General features: G+C 39.7%; 2 protein-coding genes across 3 annotated transcripts; one reads left to right on the forward strand and one right to left on the reverse strand.

The window, feature by feature from the left end:
• Window positions 1–1,596: 1,596 nt before the first annotated feature.
• Window positions 1,597–5,967, forward strand: LOC146633318 (uncharacterized). Its single transcript, XM_085352151.1, has 3 exons — window positions 1,597–1,699; window positions 2,024–2,206; window positions 5,645–5,967. The coding sequence occupies exons 1-3, from the start codon at window positions 1,597–1,599 to the stop codon at window positions 5,965–5,967; spliced, it is 609 nt and encodes a 202-aa protein (XP_085208277.1).
• A 1,025-nt stretch (window positions 5,968–6,992) lies between these two features.
• On the reverse strand, window positions 6,993–26,019 carry gucy2ca (guanylate cyclase 2Ca). Of its 2 annotated transcripts, none has more exons than XM_085352152.1 (27): window positions 25,806–26,019; window positions 24,596–24,708; window positions 23,052–23,119; window positions 22,750–22,968; window positions 22,535–22,653; window positions 22,217–22,316; window positions 22,001–22,106; window positions 21,778–21,922; window positions 19,837–19,922; window positions 19,623–19,740; window positions 19,434–19,515; window positions 19,090–19,183; window positions 18,558–18,620; window positions 18,399–18,470; window positions 18,207–18,311; window positions 17,594–17,680; window positions 17,209–17,341; window positions 15,017–15,154; window positions 14,731–14,819; window positions 14,457–14,548; window positions 14,085–14,243; window positions 10,057–10,249; window positions 9,712–9,886; window positions 8,477–8,575; window positions 8,254–8,348; window positions 8,061–8,137; window positions 6,993–7,194 (listed from the first exon to the last, which is right to left on the reverse strand). In XM_085352152.1, exons 1-27 carry the CDS (start codon window positions 26,017–26,019, stop codon window positions 6,993–6,995), a joined length of 3,243 nt encoding a protein of 1,080 aa, XP_085208278.1. The 2 variants fall into 2 exon arrangements, with proteins under 2 accessions (XP_085208278.1, XP_085208279.1); XM_085352153.1 differs by having other exon boundaries at window positions 17,594–17,693; window positions 18,208–18,311; window positions 25,806–25,998.
• Between the last annotated feature and the right edge of the window lie 172 nt (window positions 26,020–26,191).

Raw genomic sequence — 26,191 nt, forward strand, 5'->3', positions numbered from 1 at the left:
TTTAATGAAGCAGAAAAATGTTTATAATTTTATACATACTTGTAATTGGCTGTAAAGTCTTATTTTACATCATACATATGACAGCTGGGATAGGCTCCAGCGGCCCCCGCGACCCTGAAAAGGATAAGCGGAAGCGAATGGATGGATGGTCTTATTTTACATTGTTGGAATTGCAGCTACTAGTACACAGATTGGAAAACTGATCAGTTACATTCGTTGGTCACCAAGACCGACTAGCAATCAAAATGCATTTCACTTTGATCTGCCAACAAAATAAAGAGATTTACACGTCCTTACCTGTCCTGTGGGACAGAAACGTTTAATGTTTAAATGTATCCAGATTACAGTTTCAGAGCTCTGATGCGCACTCTTCAAATTAGAAAATCCCAGATTTTCTGCAGCATTAATCTCTTGTCTTGTGTGCAAAGATATTGTATTTAACTGTTATTTTTGTTTTACATTCTTTATACATTTAATCGTCATCATTTGTGAGTAAGTTGCACTCATAGAAGCCGCCTTTTTTTCTGCGGAAGAAGAGTCACATGATCCGAGAAATGCTCCTTTTTTTTTTTGTTTGTTTATTTATGCGAACACAGATCCGGGGTGTACCGGAAGCAGAAAACCCGACTTATCAGAGAAAGTTGATAACCATCGTCGCGACAATCGTTATCTCCAGCTGAGGTTTGGGGGTTAACCAGCTAATGCAAAGAAAGCCTGGTTGTACTGAACTCCCATCGTAGTTTTCCCCTCAGAGAGGGTGAGCTGCTGTTTTCATCATTGCTATCGTAGCAAGCGCAATTTGAATTTGAAAGTTGTGGGTCCACCTTTAGATGGTGCCTGTTTTTGTGTGTTTTTGTTTTTTCCTGATCACAGTGGGGTCACAGAAAGCATCTTTACCTGAGCTCACTGTGGTTTCTTTGCTTTAACTGTCTGTCCAGTGTGCTGAACCGCATCACTGGGTGCTGAAATTTACCCGGTGATGCGCTTTGAGCATTTTAGCGGTTTGTTTTGTTCTTTTCTTGTTTTTTTTCTTATAGTGCATTATTTCTTACATGTCACTGCATCTCAGTATAAAACAGAGGTCTTATTCAGTGATATGTGTCTTTGCTCAAGGCTTGAGGACCAGCAGCATATAAGGTCAAATATCTGCATAATTCTTGGCCCCTCTGTGCAAAGGGTTCTGAAATCTGACCCCATGCACTGTGCATTCATTGCAAACAATATTTCCAGTGGTTGGGGGGAAAAAAGACTGATAAAGCCGTCATGTTGAGATGTCTGCAGTGAAGAGTCTGTTTAATATAAACCTGCAAGCTTGAAAGTCAGGAACTCTTTGTTTTTGAAATAGAAATGTGGTCTCTCTCTCTCTCTGTCACGCTGTCCCCAGGAGACACATGTAGTGATTCACTCTTTCCTATTAAACGGAGGAACTGAAACGTCTGTTGGGCCTTCTGCATTCATTTCACAAATCCTCCCGTCATAGCCCTCCTCTGTGGCTCGCTGCTCTGTGTTTTTGTGTGTTTGTGTGTGTGCAACAAACACAGCATTAGACAAAGGCAACAGTCCACTTTACTTTTCGTTACTCACGTAGCACCAGGAATGGATAAGAAGTCTTGTCCTGAGGGAAAAAAGTTTGACAACTTAGTCCACACGTGTGTGCCCAGCAAGTCACTAATGAGATCTCACCCTGATCCACCAAAAGGTGAGTTTCACTGAATTCTAATCATTTTTTTCTGCCTCTTGGGCACAAGTTTGTTCTCTCGGTGTTCTGCCTCTGTCTTGGAGTATGTCTCAGTTGTGGATTCAGCATGTCTTTACAACTTTATCATGTAGACTTTTATTTTACCTGACTACCTAATACATCAACGTTATCATCTTCTTTTTTCTTGTACAGCCGCTTATAAAATGAGTGAGCGAGTCAGACTTGAGTTCATCCTTTTTCTTTCTGAAACTTTTCTTACATGTCAGAATGCAAACTGTTTAACTGTTGAGGTAGTCAGCGTGTGGCTGTCCTCCCCCCTCACAGAGCCGCCCCTGACTGTCGTGAACCAGCTCAAAGCCATAAACACCACTGTCAAGCCCACCTCGATGGTGGTGCTGAGTCCGACTCTGTGGATTTCTGTGGTCGTGGTCGTGGTGGGGTCCATCTTGGCTTTGACTCTTTGGTTTATCATATACAAGCGACAGACCAGACGCAGCAGCACCTCCGGTAAGGACAACAAGCTTTTGATGGTTTGTGTCACTTAGAGTGTTACGGTTTATAAGTTTGCCTAACAAGTGAAAGATCCCTGGTTCGATCACAGGAGGAGACACAAATCCCTTTGGGGTAGTGTCAGGAAGGGCATTCGCTGTAAAAATCTACCAAAATCATACACGCAGACCTCCCCGCTGTGACCACCGCTTGTGAAAAAGGAGGAAGCTGAAAGCGGCTTTTATAGTTGTTTAAATTCCGCTCATTAGACTAAATAGCAAAATATACATCAGATGCTTTTAATACATCTAGTGATCTAGAGAAGTTATAAGAGGTCTTTTCCTAAGATACATATTTTACAAGACAACATGGTTTTTGAAGCTGTGGAGAGAAGTCGGTTTACTTAAAAAGAGGAGATCTGACACGCAGAGCTGACAGTCGGGTGGAGGAAACAGGGCTGCAGAAGGGCAGGTGATGAACTGTGACGTTCAGCACAGTAGAAACTCCACAGTTTCTGTTCTCTTCTTCTCACTTGTCCCAAGGGTCAGTCCCGCTCCCTTACCATCTATTCTGGTTTCAGCACACATCCGCTGGTTGGGCAAGAAAACGTAGGCACCCCCCGCACAACATTGAAAACACATAAACAGACTCTTCCGTGCCAGAGGTTGTACAGGGCTGTGAAAAAGTATTTGGCCCCTTCCTTATTTTTTGTGTGTTTTTGCTTGGTTATATTTATATGTTTCAGGTCAACTAACAAATTTTAACATTATTAAATACAAAATGATGTTTTGAAATGATTATTTCCCTTCTTAAGGGGAAAAAGTTATCCAAGCCATATGTGAAAAAAGTAATTGTTTGCTCAAAAAATTAAATAGAACCGGTATGACAAAGTGAAGTAGGCTGAAAGATCTCAAACCAGCACAGCATGCCACCATCTAAAAAAACTCTGAGAGACAAAGTCATTGATATCTATTTGATTACACATTCTATTAAATTTTATTTATCCAGCGCCAAATCACAACAAAAGTGGCCTCAAGGCGCTTTATATTGTAAAGTAGACCCTACAATAATAGACGGAGAGAAAACCCCAACAATCATATGACCCCCTATGAGCAAGCACTTTGGTGACAGTAGGAAGGAAAAACTCCCGTTTAACAGGAAGAAACCTCCAGCAGAACCAGACTCAGGGAGGGGCGACAATCTGCCATGACCAATTGGGGAGAGAGAAGGAAGACAGAATAAAAGACATGCTGTGGAAGAGAGCCACGGATTAATAACAAGTATGATTCAATGCAGAGAGGTCTATCAACACAACAAAGCAATTTTGAAAACTTTGGAACTCCACTGAACCACGGTGAGAGCCATTATCCACAAATAGAGAAAACGTGGAGCAGTGGTGAACTTTCCCAGGATTGGCTGGCCCACCAAAATTACTCCAAGAGCGCATCCATCACTCATCCAGGAGGTCACAAAATAACCCAGAACAGCATCTAAAGAACTGCAGGCCTCACTTTCCTTAGTTAGGGGAAGTTCATGGTTCAACAATAAGAAAGATACTGGGCAAAAAATGGCATCCATGGAAGAGTTCCAAGATGAAAACCACTGCTGACCAAAAAGAACAAAAGGACTCGTCTCATATTTGCCAAAAAACCTCTGGGAAAATATTCTGTGGACTGATGAGACAAAAAATTATTATTTTTTTTAAGATTTGTGTCCTGTTATGTCTGGCATTAACGAACACAGGAGTTCATAAAGACAACATCATAACAACAGTTAATTATGGTGTTGGTAGTGTGACAGTCTGGGGCTGTTGCTGCTTCAGGACATGGATAACTTGCTGTAATCAATGGAACCATAGAATCTGCTGTCTAGCAGTAAATCCTGAAGGACAATGTCCGACCATCAGCTCATGGCCTGAAGCTCAAGTGCACTTGGGTTATGCAGCAGGACAATGATCTGAAACACACCAGCAAGTCCCCTCTGAATGACTCCAGAAATCTAAAATAAATGTTTTAGAGTGGCCTAGTCAAAGTCTGAGCTTAAATCCAATTGAGATCTTTTGGCATTCATGCCTGAAAACCCTCCAGTGTGTCTGAATTAAAACAAGTCTGCAAAGAAGAGTGGGCCAAAATTCCTCCACAGTGATGGGGAAGACTCATTGGCAGTTATCACAAACGCTTCATTGCAGTTGTTGCTGCCAAAGGTGGCACAGCCTGTTATTAGGTTTCTGGGAAATGACTTTTTCATACAGGGCCATGCATGTTTGGATAGATTTTTTCCCTTGATAAATGAATCCATTATAATAACAGCATTTTGTATTTACTCAGGTTTTCTTCGTCAAATACTAAAATGCGTTTGATAATCCCAAATACGCAGCTGTGACAAACATGCAAAAAAACTAAGAAATCAGAAAGGGGTGCAATTACTTTCTCACAGCACTGCATAGCCCGAGGCTGAACATTTGAATGCTACAGATTTACTTTGTGAAAACACAAAACCTGTGAAACTAAAACTGACAGTCTGACAGCCAACAGCAGCTGCTTTTAAAGGCCTCTGTGTCTGATGATGGCCTGAATCAGACACACGAGTTTTTGTGTTTCGTAAATACACCAACATGACTGTGGCCATTTTTTTCAATCTCCTGGAATGCAGCTCTTATTCAGCCTTAACTTAATTTAAAAAAAGAGGAAAAACAAAGAAAGGGCTGAGGAGAAGCTCAAGTCACTTGGGCATCCTTTGCGTCAGTGAATAATCTGTCGACTCACACCTCTTACCACAGGAAATATGGAATGTAAAAACATTACTGCTTAGCTGCGTTTTGTTGCAGTGCAGTAGTTCAAACATTTTAGTTGCACGCCTACATTTTTCCCAATCTTTACTTTGATAACAGCTCGTGCTGAGCTTTTTTTTTTAAAGTCACAGTAAAGTTTTCTCTAAGAGATGAAAAATTTGGAATTTAGCAAATAGGATGTAAATTAAAAATCATATATGCAAATTAATATTTAATTTAAATTGTCAGGAGGTTCACTGAACAATCAACTAAAAAAAATAGAATTTTGTGGCAATTTTTTTAATGGTACAGCCTTTAAAGGGGCAATATATTCATCCCAGGCCCGCAGTTCTGCCTGTGAGAAGTCCCGCCCACTTTCTGTGCAAACCTTCTGTTTTTGAGGGGCAACCAGTCAGAAGTCCTCTTTTTCATACAGAGGATTTATATACTCATCAATCTCATGACCTCGTTAACTGTTTTGATAGACATTCGTTTAATTATTTTAAAGCATGTTATGAACCTTTAATTTAAAGAAAAACACGATTACCTTTAATATATAAAAAGCACCTTATTGATCAATTGAGGAAATAAGGGGGGGGGGGGGGGGGGGGTATAATGTTGTGAATGGCTGAGGAGTCTTTCAGCGTGAACGTTCAGTGACAGTTTTTCTGTTGTTTGTGTCACAGAGGATGGCATGCCAAGACAGGAACTTCTTCAGAAAGCGCAGCCACCTGCCAAACTGCACCCTCTGCCCTCAGAAAGAAACGGTCAAGCTGAGATATTTCAGAGAGCGGCAGAGGCCCCATCACCCTGCTCTCACGTGCACTCTGGGAGCCAAACAGGCTCAGAGTGGGAGAATGGCTTCACAGCTTGCAGGGACCTCATGATGCGTGGTGGAGCAGAGGTGGGCGGAGACTCGCCTGCATGCAGCACAATGGCGGAGCACAGAATCCCACTTCCTGCCACAGAGCTGGGTGGCACTGCTTTAGTTACAACTAAAACCATGTAAGGCTGCGGGTGTGTGGTCGTACTCTTTAAGCAGGCTGTGGGGAAACACATTTGTTTGCTCACTAACATTGTGGCCACACCTCTCCCTTTTGTGGGCAAAAAGCAAGTTCATTAAACCTTAGAGTGAAGACTTGGCTTCAGGTTGGCTTCAGGTTGGGGTACAGCTTTCATGAGTACTGAGAGGGGTCTCCATGAAATGTGAGGTCGAAGTAATATTCTCTAAAGAGATGAAAACACACCTGTGTTCTTAAAAACGTATATCCACTGCATTTATACTGCACGTTGTACTCAGTATACTGAGATTTCTGTGTTTCTACCATGTTTTTATGGGTTTTTTAAAAATAAGATTACGATTTTCTACAGCTGTTTTTATTCCTCTGCACTGCTTGTGTGAAAAAAATAGTGTACCAGGTGACTGTATAGTTTGTTGTTTTTGCCGTTGTACAGGAAAAGTACAGGAACTGCTTTAAATCTTGTGTCGTATTTCAAACATGTTTTAATAAAACAAACTAAAAATCAACACAAATATTTCTGATGCTGTGAAAACGGAAAGGTAGCATCATTACAGTGCAAAATAGTCTTGATGAGTACTGTTTGGATAGAGTTCCACTGTCTTTGAAGCAGAAAAATATTTACACGATAAATATATATTTTCTTTATCACGTGTTGCTCAATCAGTGAGCTTCCTGCAGGCAACATTGAGACATAAACAGAAGGATGGCTCAAAGTAAAGAAGAGTGCACTGGGTATCCTCGTCCACGTTATCTGGATCGCTTATGGAGAAACATTTGTATATAAATATGCCGCTCTTTGTGCCACAACAGTAACTACTTAACATCTTTAAAGGATCAGCAAGGCGAGTTGATCTCAAGGCGTTAGGCTGTTGGGGATGAAGAGACGTGCTGCTGCGGCGTTGTCTCTCCAACCGATGAATGAACAAAGCTGTCCAAAGAAACCCAGCAGTCCTGAATCTAACTTGACAAACTTGTACAAAGTCTACGTCTTGTGCTGAAAGCTCTTCTATGATCACAGGTAGGTGCTCGGGTTCTCAGTGACAGCTAGGTGGAAGTACTCTGGCAGGCTGTCGCTCTGCGCGCTGCTGTTGGTCTCCCTCCGGCGGATTTTGGTGGACAGGGTCTTCCTCTTTTTGAAGCTGTCCCCTCCACGCTTCTCCAGACTTAACACGATCATCTCTGCCAGATCCTTCTGAAGCGACTGGAAGTTCTCCCTGAGACAGTAACATTGTTTTAGATTATTGTGTAATGATGTAAAACTAAAATTAGGTATCACGCAGATTCTGAAAAAAAATGTGGAACGGTAAAATATAAATTGAAAACCAAATGCTAGCCTACAATATATTTTATCTAATATTCAATCTGTCTAAAAGAAAACTACATTACAAGGGGGAAACTGCTCTTTATGAACTCAGTGTGCATAACATCGGACAAGCTTTGAACCATCCCTTAGATCCATAGGTTTTTTGGATTGTGCCACAATTATGTAATTTTGTCAGATCAAATATTTTAAATGTGACTGAAGTGCAGACTTGCAGCTTTAAAACAAGGGGTTTAACAAAAACTATTGTATTACAAAGGCTCAAAAGTCATTGGACAGCTGACTGACAAGCTAGCTATTTCACTACCTACAAGCAGACGAATGATGAAAAATGTTTTCAACAATTTGGAGCCTTCTTTGTGATATTTTTTCTTTCATAATATGAAAAATACTTTCAGTGAGTGCCAGGTCTGAACTTCAGGCTGACCAGTTTGACTCTTTTACTGTAACATGTCCACAGGGTAGTCTGGTATTGTCTCGCTAAAACAAGCAAGGCTGGAAAAGCAGTTATCTGAGTGGCAGCATGTATTACGCCAACATCCGCATAATTCATCCTCATGTAGTAACTTTTTAAAAAATTTACAGTTAATTAGTCTATCAATTAACAAATGAAGCACTTTAAAGTAGGTGGTAATCTAATAATATAAAGAACATACATTATTTATTAAATCATAATACTGTTTACGTATTGTGTTCAGGGTATACCAGAGTTCTTCAACAGTTTGTGTAAAAATTCTTTATTGATAGGACTTTACTCACGCGCTCGGTGGCGTCGGCAGGTTGTAACTTCCCCCGGTCACGCCTGTTAACCAGTATGTCATCATTTTTCCTTTACCCTGTGGGTGAAGTGCAGACAAACACAAACACTCACACACACTCGTGACCTCAGTTTGTGTGGTATGGCATTTAAAGTAAATAAGTAAGTTAAAAAGCCCAACACCACCCAGCTCACCTTCAGATACGTCTCTCCTCGTTTTTCATACTCAAACTTGCAGTCCGTCCTCTGCAGGATGTTGATGGTAGACTGGCTGACATGAATTCTCAGAGCTGGAAAGATGATGTGAAAAGCAGCCATCGGACTCTGTGCTTGCATCTGCCCTCCCTTTGTGCCAATTCAAGCTAAGCGCCTAAGCTGCCAGTGTTGTGGGTGTGTAAAATGTGTGTGGTTGTCTTACGCAGGCCTGTGGACTCCATCCGTGAAGCCGTGTTAACCGTATCTCCAAAGAGACAGTAGCGAGGCATCTTCTTCCCCACCACTCCTGCTGCACATGGTCCTGGACACAATTACATAACAAGATTCAATTTATGCTTCCTTTAAAAAAAATGTATTTAGTTTTTTATTAGCATATAATTAACATTAACCTACACGTATATTATTTGGCCACTAGATGTCAGCAGCTCCATGACAGACAAAGGAAAACCGAGTTTGAGGGCTACACACAGAGAGGTCTAAACTTAATGGTTTATAGAATTTTTAGGAGAACATAAACAAACATGAAATTATGCTGGATTTCTGGGATGTGCAAACTGATATTTCCACTAATGCACCCCCATACATCAGAGATAGACAATTATGAACTGAGTGCTTGCTGCTGAACAGCTGGACGATACCTATACCTCTTTAATCTGGAGGATGTGGCACATCCATGTTTGCAAAAAAAAAGAAAAAAAAAGAAAGAATGTTTGGATTCATCTGACTACAAAATACTTTTTCACTTTGTCTCAGTCCATTTTAAATGAGTTTTGGCTTAGCATAGACAGAAGTGTTCCTGCATCATGTTGACGTTTGGCTTCCTTTTTACATGATAGAGTTTGTATTTGTAGATGGCACGGTCGGCTGTGCTCACAGACAATATTTTTGGAAGTGTTGCTGAGCCCATGCAGTGACAGAATCATGTCTGTGTTTAGTGCAGCGCTGCCTGAGAGTCCGAAGATCACAAGTATCTTTGTATTGATTTTCAGTCTTGGCCCTTGCACGGCGAGATTACTGCAGATATCTCAATCTGTGATCATATTATCTAGTGTAGAGATGATCAGTTTGTCGAAGTCTTCACAATTTCACTTTGAGGACCATTATTATAAAATTGTTCCATAATTTTGAGACATAAAATCTTTGCAGATCTGTGAACCTCTGCCAATCTTTACTGGTAAGAAATTCTATATTTTCTCCTCTTTTTTCCAGCTTTTTGTTGCTGCTGTTAACAAGCAGTTGCCAGGAGTTTTCATAAAATGTTACATTTATTCAATTTAAACATTTGATGTATTTTTTATTCTCTGTTGTGAACATCATTTGTGGCTTTATGAAGTTTGTAGATCATTGAACTCTGTCTTTATTTAGATTTTACACAGCATCCCAACTTTTGCAAAATTCGGATGAGACCATAGTAAAATCATTGTGAATCTCTGGTACCTGAATGTACACCAATACGGATCCATAGAGGAATCCCAGGCAGGTGCTCCAGCTCAAACGTCCCCACAAATGATAGGATGTCCAGGGCCATGTGGGCAATGTCCAATGCATGCCTGTTGCCGTTACGTTTGGGCAAACCGGATGCAACCATGTAAGCATCTCCTATTGTTTCAACCTACGAGACAATGGAAATGTAACTTATCTATAAAATCTTTGTCTTTATTCAAAAAGAAAATATTTATGTCTAACCCTAAGCACTTTCTTAGAAATGATAGATTAATGCTTAAAGAAATTGTGACCTCCTTGATAGTAGAGGCCTGGATTTCTGTTATCCTGCTAAGCTACCTTGTAGACATCATGGTGATCAAGAATGCTGTCGAAGTTCTTGTAGATTTCGTTGAGCATATCGACCACCTCCATGGGGGTGCTGTAGTAGCAGAGGGTGGTGAATCCCACAATATCACTGAAATAGATGGTGACCTCCTCAAACAGCTCTGGCTCCACACTCCCCGTTTCCTTCAGGGAACGCACCACTGGGCTATGGAGACGCAGAGAGAGTGGAAAATGTGATTACTGTCAGATATATTAATGTTACATGACTACAACATGTAAACATCCAAATACAGCATGATGGGGGTTTTCAGCCTCTACACGCAGTAAATGCTGGAGTGTAAATTCTGCGCTCAGTCATGACCAGAGATGGGTAATCTGATTACTTAAACAAGCACCGAGTGCGCAATGACGTAATGGGAAATTGACAGAGAAACTCGCGGATTCTTCCACTGACCGCTGCGGCACACCTGCACCAGGGCAAACCACCCCACTCCTGCTTTACAGGTGAAAATAGAGCAACAGGACCGCTAGTCTTTGATTTTATTTATTTTCAGCTGTGTTTTACTTGCATCTATTTGAAAGACTGAGTGTAAACACAAAAAATATTTTATTTTATGTGCTGGAATGTGCAGAAAATAGGTTTAAATGTTAAACAAATTTCTTCAAGTCAGAGAATGTTGCATATAATTTAATTTTTGCTTGATGCATAAAGTTAAAAGATTAAAACTAATAAAACAAGTTTTAAAAAGAGACTTTTCCATTTGATTACATTTTGTATGATGGATTATGTAGAAAAAGTAGAATTGGGCTGAAAGATCTATCGCTTTATCACCTATTCAGGTTGTAAATCGTGTTTTTAAAAAGTAACTAAGTAATTAATTACTTTTGAAAATAAGTAATCAGTAAAGTCACGGGATTACTTTTTTGGGGAAGTAATCAGTAATTAGTTACTGATTACTTTTTTCAAGTAACTTGACCAACACTGGTCATGACTATGCAGTTATAAGGCTGCATAGTCAGATAGAATGCCCAGAAGAGACGGCGGTCATTACTTCAACAGTAAATACACAAGTGTACAATCAAATTCATGATTAGATTTGTGATGGCAAAGTCACTTTGAGGATGATAATCCATCTTGTTACAGCGCAACGAATGCTAAATCTTTTCTTGCTGAAAGGCAATCAAAGGAAAAGGTCTGTATCTCTATCCAAATAAAAATTAATGAACAACAAAAAATGGACAACAACAAGCCTCCTCCCTACAAAGCTGACCTAGCAACTTATTTCTGACCTCAAAAAGTTGGAAGCAGTTTGATGGACAATATGATTTTTCAATAGTAAACCCCAGGCCTGATATAATTCTGACCATTATAAAAGCTGGATGCTGTGCAACAAAGTATTAAGTGTTTTTAATACTTCTTAATATTTTTTCTTCTACAAAAACAAATAAAAGAATGAAGTGTGGTGATTCTATAGATTTTGCCAGGTATTGTATTACAAAATACTCCAATTACCAATCACTGATTATGATTGAAAATTTGTTATAATTATATTATGTTTATATGTTATGATACATGTGTTATATTTGATAACATTATTAATATCAGTATTCATAAATAGTGTAAATCTGCATAACCTATGTCCCTAAACAGGTGGATATTTAGAGGGGTTTGTTTTTTTAAACAAAACCACTGCCTGCTGCTGCTAAACCTGCTTATTTTTACTAGAGATGGCACGATACCACTTTTTTATGTCCGATACTGATACCGATATCACAAATTTGGATATCTGCCGATACCGATATGAATCCGATATAGTGTTTTTTAATCAACAAAACTGTTTTTTTTAAATATCTTGCTGCATTTTGTATAAGTTCATACTCAAGTTTAAAACAACAACTACACTAAAGCTATTCTGTTATACCTGTATGCAAAAAAAAAATTTCATAGTTCAGCAATACTGATCAATCTAATAAACTTAAACCTACACCATCCTCCCTATTCTGGTATTTTAAAGAGTACTTAGCGTAAATATTAAGCAACCTAACTAATAAGGTTCCAACTCCCAGCAACAACAAAAATAAATAAATAAAAAATAGGGAACCACCCCTCACGCTCCACCTCATGATGCTTAATCAACGTAATCAACCTTAATTTGATGCAGTGTGAAAAAAAAAAGCACAGAAATCAATTATTTTTCAAGAAATATTAAATAGATTCAACATCTTTCTTCAACAAAATTGCAGACTGCACAGATGGTACCTTCCCAAAGGAAAAAGTACTATAGCTTACTAGGGTATATATATTAGACTTAATAGTCACTATATACAGTAATTGACTTCTATTCATTTTACATCAAATTAAAACTTTGGGTGTAAGATTCGGATAATTATTTATTAAAAGCTAGACATTTTAAATGAGAATAAGAAAGAAAAGTATGTCTTTGTGCCCCCTTTTCCCTGTTAATGCCCTATCGGGCCCCCTGGCTAAACTTGCTAGATCCGCCCCTGCACAGTTACCAGCCGTCAGCTACGTAGAAAAAGATCCTCGAGTAGAAAGTAATGTTAAATAAATTCTAACAACAGCTGATCAAGCTTAAACGTGCTGCTGTTGTTCAGCCGCTGGTTTCCTCTTTCTGGTGCAAAGTGGGCCAAAAACAAACCAGAGAGACGGACTCGCGACAGAAAAGCCGATCAGCTGATCATTAAGCAGTTTCATGATTGAAGTAGCAGCAAGAAGAGGCAGTCGCTCCATATATCGTTTGGTAAGCTTAACGCAGGAATGCTTTACAAACATTCAGAGATGGACTTACACACTTGCTTTACTTCTCTCGGGGATAACTTTGTCGGCGATGAAATGCCGGGTTGCTAGCGAAGCTCCAAATGCTATCCAGACCACCGACAGGTCCCGCATGCCACAGCCGCTCTATCACGTGATGCATACTGCTCCGACGTGCTAACGTTCTGAGGTGAGTTACGGCGTGTTGCAAGTTTTGTGAGGTGCTTTCGTGATATTTAATGGATCGGATTACATTTTTTATTTTTCTCCGATATCCGATCCAGTAATTTAGGTCAGTATCGGACCGATACCGATACGTACGGAGCCCCCCAGGGGACATGGGAGAAAAAAAAATTAGGGAGGAAAAAAAAAAAATTAGGGAGAAAAAAAAAAATTAAGACGGACTTTTGCGAGATCTCGCAAAAGTATTGCGAGCGCTCGCAAAAGTATTGCGAGATCTCGCAATAAGTATTGCGAGCGCTCGCAAAAGTATTGCGAGATCTCGCAAAAGTCCAACAATGGCGGCAGCTACTTAGTTGTAATATTACTCTTTCTGGGTCACAAAATACACTTTTAAGATATTTTGAGGCGTGAATGTAGTTGTGTAAACGTCAGATACCTGCTCGGTTTACAAGACATCACATATTTGCAAAAGAGCTCCGACGTTTTTGGAGATCTGACACCCACTAGCTCGAAGCTAACGGGAGGTCGAGACCTACTACAGCTGGGAGGAACACCGCTTTCCCGGCACATCGTGCCTCGACCTCCCGGTCGGCTTCGAGCTGGCGGCCACTAGCTCGAAGCTAACGGGAAGTCGAGACCTACTACAGCCGGGAGGAACACCGCTTTCCCGGCACATCGTGCCTCGACCTCCCGGTCGGCTTCGAGCTGGCGGCCTCCGAAGAATGCGGCTAAAACTTTTGCGAGATCTCGCAATACTTTTGCGAGCGCTCGCAATACTTATTGCGAGATCTCGCAATACTTCTCGCAAAAGTCCGTCTTAATTTTTTTTTTCCTCCCTAATTTTTTTTTTTTCCTCCCTAATTTTTTTTTTTTCCTCCCTAATTTTTTTTTTCTCCCATGTCCCCTGGGGGGCTCCGTAGATACGTAATATCGGATCGGTCCATCTCTAATTTTTACATATGTGGTGTGCAACACTATAATCAGCACAACATATACAGAAACACTGTAATGAGGAGGAGAATGCAGACTTGAAAGTTCCTGGTGTCAGATGCCTCTGAGTCAGCTGAGTGTAAAAACCCACCCAGGAAGAAGCATAAAGTTGAGGCGATCCGCTCTGTCCCTCTCAGCTTTGTACAAAGCCGTTCTCTCCTCCACGAGCTTCTCCAAAGTCCTGGAGTACATCTGCAGACGACGGATCAGGTTGTCCATGTACGTCTCTGTGGCTTGGTTATGGAGGTTACTGCATCAGATCAAAAATGTTTTATATCACCATATCAGCTGTTACTGCTACTTACTGCTCTTCATTTAAGAGAATATGACAGAAAGACGTATTTTTGAGGAAAACCTCCTCACTTGGGTCTTTGAGGTGAGGTGTTTGGCAGTTAGTTCGGAATGTGTCAAGTTATAAAAATGAATCGAAGCCACACCGAAGAAACACACAATGGGAATCTACCTGAAAATATTTCCAAGCGTTAACTCGATTCTTTTAAAATCTGGCCTCCGTTCTGGGTCTTCCTCCCAGCAATTCTTTATCAGTGTGTACAGCTGTATAGACACAGAGATACACACAAAACACGCATAAAAAACACAAAGAAAAAAAAGAAGAGGAAAGTGTTTTTTATATACTTCATTTAGTTGAATGGATCCATATAACTTTATAAACTCTATAAGAATCAGGGTGTGTTGCTGTAACAGCTCCTTTGCGTTTGAAAGGCTTTTTTTTTTACCTCAATCTCTCTGTCTGACACACCCTCAAAGTTCAGGTCAGGTCTGAAGACATTGTGCCCGATAGGATGCTGCAATCTGTAGATCTTCTCTGTGGGTTTGCACAGCGGTCAGTTAAACAAGATAAGTATGGGACACACGTTACTCTGTGACCTCTGTGTTTCACAGTGTGCCGAATTTTGCATCTTGTATGTGTAAAATGGTCTTTAAATCAACGAAAACCGACTGACAAAGACAGAAATACATTTTTTCAGTTCTGCTGTTTATGGCTGTATAATGGTGGCCTACCTCTAACATCAGTGCAGTACTCTGTGTAGAAAGGGGCTTGTCTCATAACAATCTCATGGGCAATGATGGCATAGCTGTAGACATCGCCTTTTGGAGACACCCCAAATTTACGAAGATGCTCCGGGGCGGTCCACAAATCTGATTGGACAGAAAACCAGCAACATCAGTTTATCATCAGTTACTTTCACCAATCAGAATCACACCTTTCAATGTCAGACACATTTTTCAAATATATTAATTCTATGTTTAAATCTGCAGCTACCCTAACCCTGAACATAAGTTCAGCATTTACAAAGTCAGCCCCCTTCATCTGACTTCCCCTTGTAGCCAGTGCTCATCTTAGCCTGGCTTATTAGAATGTTCGTCAGACATATCTTCCTCCGCTGTCTTGCAGTACTTTGAACAAAAAATAAGAAGACTTATCTGAAATTACACGTAACCCAGTGAGCTGCTGCTGGAGCAAAGAAAAAGGTTAGCTAGTCTTTGACAGCCAAGCCACAGGCGGTGCAATATTTCCTCAGCCTGACAGAAACAGATAGTGACTCTCTATTGGAGATCCTTACTGTGTGTCTCTATGGGAGCTTTGTACAGGGATCTCCAGCTGCCCCTGAAGCCTATTACAGGTACAGTAGACAAAGCAACACCTCTGACTATTCATAGTTGATGTGTTTGAAAAGATAATAATAGTGATCCTTCAGCAATGATGGAAAGTCAGGCAAAGAGATTAACTGTTTACCTGCAGAATGAGTCCTGATTACATCTAACAGGCCAAACAATCCTGACTTTATCCAGCAGCCTCTACAGAAGTTACTGAGACCTCACCCCAGTTTCCTGAGCCAGCCTGGCTGCATTTTCTGCTTCCCTGCAGACCTCAGACCCGCCACTGCTGTTACAAGGTCCTGGGTCATGGAGTAGAAGCTCCTCGGCAGTGTTACTGTTACAACCCTTACAAATGAGAGCAATCTCTTTTGTTTTTTAAAACAATTGTCCAAGTGTGGAGAATCCACTGGTGAAAAAAAGTCTATGTCTGGCTGGTCAAGGAGAACTTTAAAATAGCATCTATGCTACTCTGTGAAGTAACATGGACGCCATTTAAAACCAAGGTGATTGCTGTTTATGATAGAGATGCTGCTGCTATGTGTCGCAGCCAAATAGCAAAATTCTGCTATGTGGCTCCGAAAGTCGATCAGACCCTGCCCCCTCCAAAACAGGATGGAGTCTTACCCAAAGAAATTTTGCATTTTTTTTTTTGTGTCTACAGCTACTGTAGAGGTTCTACAGCAATACAATAGTGTCACATTGTTCTTCAGTTAAAAATTCTGTGTTCTGATTTCATTAGTAGCCTATTTAACTCCTGAGAGTACTTTAAAATAACTCTCTGAATTAAAAGCTGTTTTTTTTTCCTAGTTTATACCTTTTATAATTGTTGTGTGTTTTGTGCCAGTTTGCTGCCAGAAAACTAATTTGTTTTTCCTTCCCAGTCTTTTTTCCTCACACTGACTTCAGAAGTCAGAGAAAAACTAACAAGAAAAGCTGATTTAGTGATTTAGTGACTGCAATGCATGATTTAGTCATGCATTGCAGTCGCCGTAAGGTAATGTCGGAGGCCAAACCAGTCATATCGTTGCTTTAGTTAAGCTAATGTTTATATTTGATTAACATAAATCCTGGACAGTTTATGAGGGGAGGATTATTATTCAAGGAAGTCAGAATACCAGGAGCAAACCCATGCAATCAGAGGGAGAAGAGGCAAACCCTGCACAGAATGGCCACAGCCAACGGGGAGGTTGGCTGATGCTGTGATGTGACGGTGCTAACCACCACATCACTGTGCTCACCTGACCACAGACATGTCATCCCAAGCTCAACCAACAGGTAAAGCAAGAGCAAGGCAACAATGACCATTAGAGAGCCGTCAGTCTAACCCATGCTGGCAACCCTCATTAGAGAAGGATGATACAACCCAAGCATATAAAACACAATTAACCCAGTTAAACTCTCTAAGTCAAGAAATGATATGATTAAATTAAAATCAAGAAATACACTCCAAAAGCTTCAAACACTCAAAACTCTCACACAAACACTCAGAACAGAGCAGGATTCTAACTCAGCAGGAGCTTTTAGGAGAAAACGATGATCTCAGAGCTTAGATCAATACTCAGCCACACTGATAACATTTTTTTAAAGCTTACCTTTTCCTGTATTTAGCATGGTGTTGCAGCCAAAGTCAGTGATCTTGACCACCATACGGTTGTCGACAACACAGTTGGAGGACTTGAGGCGGCCGTGGACTGCAATATTGCTTGAGTGGAGATATGACATGCCCTATCGAATATATACAGCAGAGCAGTGGTTATTATTTGCTATTTCAACAATTTTTTATCATGTGTTCTGGTTGTTTTTTCTCTTAAGAAAATCCTGAAATTATATGTTGTTGAAACAAAATATGTGCTGGAGGTGCTTTAAATGTGGTATTTAAAAACAAACCAGTTACCCAAAAGAAAACAGGCAAAATAAAAATAAAAGAAAGCATTTAATAAATCACATACTCAGAAAGGCAACTTAAAGAAACAATACCTTTGCTATGTCATACATGACTGATATTTTAAACTCCATATCCATGAATGTTTCATCTGGGTAAGAGATCCTGTCACTGAGAATGTACTGGGGGGAAAACATGAGCAAATTCAGGTTTTAGCATTTTTGGAAACTGAAACAAGTCTGTGTGTGAGAGAGTCTGAATCATATGCATTCATACACACTGTAAGTGTTCTTTAAACACTGAGTGTCCATAACTTATCAACAAGTGAACATCAAAGTCACTGTGAACTATGTGAGCACTGAAAAGTCAAATCAGCATAGAGTCAAAAATTGTGTTTTTCTGCATGCAGTGTGACAAAAAGCAGACACAAAGCTCAAATCATCTCAAATTAGTTCTTTGAACTTTGTAATCAAACGGCCTCCACATCACCAAATCTCAATCCAGCCGAGCACCGTTGGGAACAGCAGGTGTAACTAATGAAGTGGCTGGTGAGTGCATTTCTGTGCTCATGGGTGTTTGTTTTTTTTATTGTTATACAGATTAGAAAACAATCTAAACGATAAGATAAACTGATTTACAAACAGAAATCCCAGCAGCAGGACCTGATATGAAGGTAGAAACAGTGTGTGAACGTTGCTCTGCTCTTACCCTGAGGGAGCCCCTCTGACACAGCTCAAACACACCGTACACACCATATTCAAACTTCACTGTGCCATAAAATTTGGTCAGATTGTAGTAGTCAATGCGCAGCAGCTGGAACATGAAGACAGTGGCAGGGAGAGTTAATTATTTTTTATGTACTTTTATTAACCTCTAAGATAAAACGCAGAGTTATCTTACAGTGTTGAGCTCAATCCTCTGGTCCTCGGTGAAGTCTCCCTCTGTGGTTTTCAGCTCTTTCATGATTACAGGCTGGAGAACACAGAGAAAAGGACCGACATGATCATTTCCCTTTGAATCTTTTTAAAATCAGATATCAATTTTTTGGATTGCTGATACCTTCTTGTCGTAGCGGCCTCGCTGCCTGAAGTATATACTGTCCTTCCTCTTATCTTCATCAATCTGTTTCATAAACACACACATACATTCTTATCTTGAACTGCCATAGATCTGAAAGCTTTTTACATACATTTTAGGACAGGTTTTATTTTCAATAAGATAGCTGCAGATGTATGGCCCTGTTCTAACACAAGAATCACTGAGCAAACAGGTCCAAAACAGAGCAGGCATCCATGACTTAACATTCACCTTCCTTCTAGGTGTATCATGTTCAACATGGGCTGCAAAGCAGCTTGCAGAGGCATTAAGATCATCTGTTATCACCTGGGATTGTGTGACTCTTGGACATCAGTTTCACTTTTTATTGAACTTTAACAATTTAGCACATACTCTGACATTTTCATGTAGTCATATCTTATTTATCTTGTTTAATGCGTATCAAAAAAAAAGCCTTACTGTGTCATAGAGCTGCATTTTTTCAGCAGTCAGGGAATAAAATCTGGAGTTAAAGTTTGCTGATGAGAGCATTTACCTTCAGAGACACTTCCTTCTCATCCAGAGGGCCAATCAGGTGAGGTTCGATGTGAGACCATTTCTTCTGTAGACAGCGTTCTTTCCTGTTCTGCCTGTCAGTAAAAAAATATTTTTAAAAAGCATGCAGTAAATGATCGTATATGTTTACTGCATAATAAGATGTTGTTGCGCCAGGTTGAAAAACACAAGGCAGTATTTGCCACAGAGCTGTTACCCTGTCCTCCTTTACCTAAATAAGGCAAATACTGCCTCATTTTTTCAGCTCAGCTCTAGTGATGCACTTGTGCTAAAATGTGACATGCAGCTCTTCTACCACAACTGGGAAATGAATCTGCAGTTTACCTGTAGAAGATAAGAGCGACTCCCGTCACCACCACAACGCTGAGACTCAGAACAATCACAATGATTTCCTGCATGTCAAACTCTGAAAGCAGACATGCATGAATAGAGTAGAAGATTCAGAGCTTTGCCTTGAATAAAGCATTAAATCATTCTGTAAATTATTCTGCAAAAAGTTCATGTGTGTTTTACCATCCGGCATCTTTGGCTCGTCAGGAGGCAGCTTGTTTCCTGCCCACGGCAGAGTGGGGTTTTGGGTGTAATTGATGGTTTTATTTAGTGATGTATCAAACAATAGCAGAGTTTTATACTACAGAGGAAGAGAGAGAGGAAAAATGTAAGGAAAAAAAACAGCTATTCACTTTTAATGCAGCAGTGTTAACTGATTAATAAACAAAGGTTTCACCTTGGCAGTGTTAGCTGATGTGTAAATGATTGAGAAGTTAACATCTCTGTCCCCATATTCATCAAGCACATAGTGTCCTCCCATACCTGCTTGCACACACAATCATATAAACAAGACAATAAAACATTTTTGCATTATGCTTTTCCAAAAAGTTTCATTTAAAAAAAATGCTTTGACTCAATGTTACCTAAAAATTTGACATGAAAAACTGCAAATAATTATTTCATTATCAATAAATTCTGTTTATATCCTTTATTAACTGTTAGGTAATTGCAGCTATACAACATGAGAAATCTGCATTTCTGAAAGTCAAAGTTGATCTTTTGAAGCTTTGTTTTTTCTTTTTTACACAATAACTACAAAACATAGAGATTCTATATACTCCAATCAAAATTATTGCCAGCTGAACGGATTAACAGATAAATCACACACAAATTACAAAAAGCACTACTCGAAAAATTAAAGTAATGATTAGGGTGGCAAGAACTGCTGCTCCTGGAGTGGCCACTGGAGGTTGTCTCCTAAAGTGACTCAATCCTTATAGACTCCCATGTTTAAAAGCCCAAAAACTACTCATCCATTTGTATTTTGTTAAAACGTAAAGTTCAGGATGTGGCTGCTTTGACTGCTGACGACGGTAACACTTTCATAAGTGGAAACTTGATTTATTGTATACATGCATAAAATAATACACGTGAAACTTAAATTGTTCTATGAATGTTCAAAGAGGGATTCTTCCTGGCCCTACCTTTCACAATAAAACATGTGACTGCTGTAAATAAAATTGATTGGTAGAGGCAGGATACACATAACTCATAACGCATAGAGACAGACAACCATTCACACCTATGGGCAGTTTAGAGTTACCAATTAACCTAACCCCTCACATGACTACATGTCTTTGGACTGTGGGCGGAAGCCGGAGTGCCCGTAGAGAACCCACGCAAACAGAAAGACCCCGCCCTGATGGTTGAAATGAACTCAGGACCTTCTTGCTGTGAGGGAACAGTGCTCACCACCGTGCCACTGTCCTGCCCTGATAGATTCCTAACGTTATATATAACAAACAACAGTTATGTGAATTAAACAATTGAAAAGCTGTTTATTTGTGACTGCAGTAATGACAGAAAGCATGTGTATTTTCATACAAGCGTAGAACAAATCAAACCTCCATGTAGAAATCAAGAGGTGACAATCACTTCTAGCTACAAAAAAAGAAGCCATTTTCCAAAACCCCTGACATGCAGGCTTCATAAAACTGAGCCCAGAAGCAGGTGACCTTATGGTGACTCATCCATCTTTTATATACAGTCTGTGGCATCCCATTATTGCTGTAGTCGGTACAGAAAAATAAATCACAATGGAATCGTTTTCATACCTGTACCTTTTAACCATAAAGAAAAATCCAGAAGACCGACTGACCCTTTTACTTGGGTACAAGTAAGAGGGCAGGATAAGAGTTAGCCAGAAAACAATAAAAGTTACCATAAAACAAAAGATCAAGGGCTGTAAATACTCACTTTGATCTCATACTCTGTATCTTGGAGGACAATCTCCACATTACAGTGAGCTGAACTGCAGTAAATATTAACTTGAAGAAAAAACAAGCAATGAAAATCTCTTTATCCTTTCAAAGTCATCTGAAGTCATCTTCAGGTATGATTGGTTTTGTTGTATGATAGCATCCAAAACCTCAACACAGAGCAGCAGAATTTAAAAAAGAGACGGCGGTTGTGTTTTAATGTGAAAGCCATCTTTGTTCCTCAGCTGCAGTCAAACGTTGATCTAAGCAACATCAATCTTGTGGGCATAAAATAAAAGAATGTTTAACTCATCCTTCTTATTTCAGCTACTTGAATAGGCATGGTGTCCTCCCGGATACTGCTTATCACAGTCCTCCGGCATTCTGCCTCCAGCTGTGTTATCTCTGGTCATACGCACCATAAAATGAGATGTTTCCAAATGGGTTGTCACCCAGAGAGCCATTGTCGGTCCCGTTGTATTTTTGCATGCTGAGCATCCTCTCTCTGAGTGCTTTACCAAACAGCAGAGTCCCATCATGATATCCAGCCACATAATCATTTATCTGCACGAAAGAATGGACGATAAAAGACCGAGCAGTTACTTCATGTGGTCTTCTTTCTAAACTTGAGGTGCGACTCACCGTTTCATTGAATGAAGAGCCAAAGGTGTAGTTTCTCTGCGGCAGCGTGACCACTAAGACACTTTCCATACCCGCAGAAGATGTGGTGTTTAAATAATAATCAGGGCTGAATGAAGGAAAATAGTTTCTTAGTATTAAGATTTCTTGATTCCCACTTAATAAAAACATTGTGGTAGCAGTGCATATGTGAAACAATAAATTCATGTCCAGGCTTACTTGTACACATCTATGAGAATAAACAGGAAGTCTTTGGGAATCTGGCCCACCAGCTCCTTTACTGAAATCATCTCATCAGTGTTCCCACATAAGATTAAAACTGAAAGAAATAAATCAGTTTTACAGTAAGCAAGAAGGAAAATTCTTCAGCTGTCTTTGTGCACTTCTTCAGTCAGACTACTGGTTGTTCAGCTCTTTCAGTCTTGACTACTGCTTAAATAATCAACTTACAATGAAATCCCCAGAGGACCAAGGCATTTTCTGCTTTATTAAAAAAACTATAAATTCTCAAAAACAGACAAAAATATATATATTCACTGTTGCTGTGTCTTTTCGGAGACTGGAACAATTTTTTCAGGCCCTCCTCTCCATGAATTGGCTCTGTGTTTGTGCCCAGCATAAACTTGTTATTTTGTGCCGTCAGTGCGTTGATATACCTGTGGCAAAGCAATGAAACAAATCAAAAAGCTGGTTTATGCTGGAGTACAAATGAAACAACAGATCTTATCCATAATCACTTGAGTTTGGCTCACCAGAAGCAGTCCTCAGATGCATTGTTGGTTTTCTTATAGACGTAGAATCGGCTCCACGGCTCCTTGAATGGCAGAGTTTCATTCATAAAGTGAAGGAAAAAGTCACAGATCTTTCGTGCTGGAGGCAGAATTCGGGTTAGTTTAGGCTTGTAGTCACAAGAGAGGCCAAAACTTCCAGCAGAGATGATGGGAATGGTTAAACGCAGACCAATGTTTTCACTGGAGAAAAACAAACGGGCAAAAATTAAAAACTCATGAATTAAAAAATCTCCTGAAAGTAAAAGAAAAAGATCCATACTTACTCTACTAACTGATAGGTGGCATATGTGCAGGAAGGCCCCAGCATGACACATCCAACTTCACCATTAGCCTGAAGAAAGTTACAACTGCATTAAGGAAAATGAACTTCAGAGCAGTTACTTCACAGTCTAGTACTTGCATTTAGTCTTTTTGCTTCAATTCCTCCTAGCTCTGTAATTTTGCAATATTTCCCCAAATCCATTTCATTAGTCCCCAGTAAAATTGGACAAATCTGTTGCTCTTGACTGTGCTGGAGGAAGCAGTATCAGCTGTTTGGCCTAATGTCAGCTGCACTGACTGAGTTCACTATGTGGCATGCTTTGTCTACATTGCACTGTGCTTCTATTTAGCCTGGTGTTTGTGGTGATACTTGTATCTTGACATTCCACTAATTTATAAGTATCATAACTTCTATATCACCAAACCCTCTGGTAAACTTCCTCTTTAGCTCAGCTGCCTCTGTGACCGATGCACACAGTTACCTTCCAATCTAAACCAAACAAAGCTCATAGTTTAATCTCTTGCAAGTGATGGCAGTATCATCTTCACATAATCAATGAGTCTGTGGCATCAAGCACAAGTCATCAAGTCATCCTGCCCCCAACACCACTCAGAAAAATATTTCAGTATTTCTCTGATCTCTTTCACTTCTGCCCCCTTCCTCTCAAATCTCTGCTCGTCTGACACTGGACACTTGTCAGATAATATCTCCAAGCTGCAGACCTTATATACTGACTGTTGTTTACCTGAGGTCTATACTGTATGACTTTTTGGTACATAAAATGGGCAAAAGTATTGGGTCATTCTGTCTGCCTTTACAATCACTGATGAAAGAGTGGGTTGTTCTAAAGAGCTCGCTGAATTCAGACGTGCCACTGTAATAGGATGCCATCATTGCAAGAAGTCAGTTCATAAATTTCTTCCCTCCTAGATCCTCTATGATCAGATGTAAGTGTTTTTATTGCAAAGTGGAAGCATTTAGGGAGCAAAAGAGTTCCCAATCCCTTCTGGCATTAACATCAGCATAAAAACTGTCCACCGGGAGCTTCATGGCACCTTCTCTAGATGTAACATGTAGATGTCCCATTACTTTTGTTCATATATGAGGAAAGGTTATTTTACAAATCAAATATAAATATTACTATTATTATTATTTGAATTATGACGAATAACAGTGGTGACATTTATGGAAAAAGTCTACAGAGAGCTGAGGTCATCACTGATTTCTTTGTTTTCTACTGATGATGTTTTAGAAATAATATTTTCATGCATCCCCAAGAAATGAAAATGTCCATTCACGATGTTAAGTTCATGTTTACAACTAGAACTGTCCTGCTGTGTGTAATGATGCCAGTTACAAGCCAATTTAAGCATAACAACCTCAAACCATCAGTAGTTGCAGAACTGCAAAAACCCCTCAGACCTATTTACAAGATCTAAAACAAAGGCTTTAAAAAAACTCAGGGGCTTTAGGAACAAGAAAATCACATCAGAAAGTGTTATGTCTGATTGTGCCCACTATGTTTAAGCAAGTAACCACACTTACGTTTAGTTTCTTGAGTATTGTCAACCCCTCGCACGTGCTGCTCCCGCAGCCCTGCCGCTTGTACAAGTTGGTGTTGAACCCATTGAAGTTAGCAGTCAAAGTGAAGTCTAAACCTTGAGTCATGGAAAACAAATTGATAAGAGTTATGAATGTCGGAAAACAATGAGATTAGATTAGTCTGACACTGGCAAAAATAGGTCTAATGGTTGAATTTGCATCAGAAGCAGGAAGAACAGTAACATTTTTTTTTTAAAGGGTCCCTTAATAACAGATACAGCAGATATGTTTAAATAACATATCTAAACATAACATATTTAAATCTCTAAATTAGTTTCATTTGTATCATATCTGTCAATATGTTTTTCCCCTACAGAATAAAATGCTAAAAATTACTTAAAATAGCATCATAACAAATGCTTTTGTCCACCAGAGCAGCTCTGGCTCCGCTGTTAACAGCACAGCCAAGGTTGTGTGTGACGGAGTACAGGATCAGAGTCGAATGGTGTTACGGGTAGCTATTAAACATTCCTGAGAACCGTGAGTCATCTTTTGTCCTTCTGTTGGCATTGACTGCAGAAATCTTGCATCAGTCCTTTTAGTAATAAAACGAGCAACCTTGAACTATTTAACAACAGCGAAAGTGACATATGATTTGGTACATAAACCACAAGTTAATGATGTATTTAACTTTTTCGTGGTAAACACGCACAAGCAGTAAAACACTGGTCAAACATCAGTGAGACAGATTCCTGGAAGAATGATTCAAATACACAGAACACTTTTAAAAGCTACTTTAATGGTTTCCTTGTGGGACCCGACTATTTTAGCCTCGCCTTGTACACACAGTAAAAGGACCTAGAAAGAGGTATCTTTTATATCTATCTGCAGGCAGCTTGAGAAAAATGTATTTATATGTTATATCTTTTTAACCTATGATAAATACAATTTCATGTGAAAATAAGATAATAGTCATACATAAATGTCATACTTTTAGACTAGGCAAACAAAAACCAAGCAGTCCAGTTTTTTAATTTTTAATTTTTAAGCTAAGTGTGAAAGTTGACAGTAAAGTATGTTTTGTGTAGGTTAATGCATTCGCAGAGAGACTTTTAAGATACTGCTGTATATATTGATACCCTTCTTGTTGTTCTTCGAGCCTGATGTGTTTTGTTTTGTGTGTTTTTTCTGTTGGGTATCTATCTGTCCATACCATACTTATCGTTCTCCTGCTTGTCAGCTAGAATAGCTTGTTCCACGGCCGCCTTCACAAGTGGCATGCTCCATTCATAAGTGTTGTCCTCCAGCAGTACAATATTCATGTAGTAAGAACGGTTTGAATTCAAACAGTCATCAATCATGTCACTGGCGAGCGTAAGTACGCCCAGGTAAAGTAAACTGGACATCCTGATCACTGAGACTTTCATTTTTGCCTCTGAATTTTTGGCTCTAGTATAGATGTCAAAAATAGAGACCTCTGCTCAGGTAAACAGGATGCTGGAAGCACGACATATCTTCCCCACTGATGACAAAAGTTCAAAAACAGAAGTCAGCACATCTCTGCAGTAACCAAAAAGAAGTCGCTCTCCTGATCCGATG

Source organism: Diplotaxodon limnothrissa, linkage group LG4, assembly GCF_057381915.1.
Source record: "Diplotaxodon limnothrissa isolate DT_005_m linkage group LG4, D_limnothrissa_male_GT1.1, whole genome shotgun sequence".
Lineage (NCBI taxonomy): Eukaryota > Metazoa > Chordata > Actinopteri > Cichliformes > Cichlidae > Diplotaxodon > Diplotaxodon limnothrissa.

Coding starts and splice junctions, on each gene's coding strand:
- gucy2ca (XM_085352152.1), bottom strand. CDS start 26,019: ATGAAAGTCTCAGTGATCAGGATGTCCAGTTTACTTTACCTGGGCGTA. Junction 24,709..25,805: donor GCAGGAGAACGATAAGTATG/GTATGGACAGAT, acceptor CCATGACTCAAG/GTTTAGACTTCACTTTGACT. Junction 19,516..19,622: donor CGAGCCAAAGATGCCGGATG/GTAAAACACACA, acceptor GTCTGCTTTCAG/AGTTTGACATGCAGGAAATC.
- LOC146633318 (XM_085352151.1), top strand. CDS start 1,597: ATGGATAAGAAGTCTTGTCCTGAGGGAAAAAAGTTTGACAACTTAGTC. Junction 1,700..2,023: donor TCACCCTGATCCACCAAAAG/GTGAGTTTCACT, acceptor CCCCCCTCACAG/AGCCGCCCCTGACTGTCGTG. Junction 2,207..5,644: donor CAGACGCAGCAGCACCTCCG/GTAAGGACAACA, acceptor TTTGTGTCACAG/AGGATGGCATGCCAAGACAG.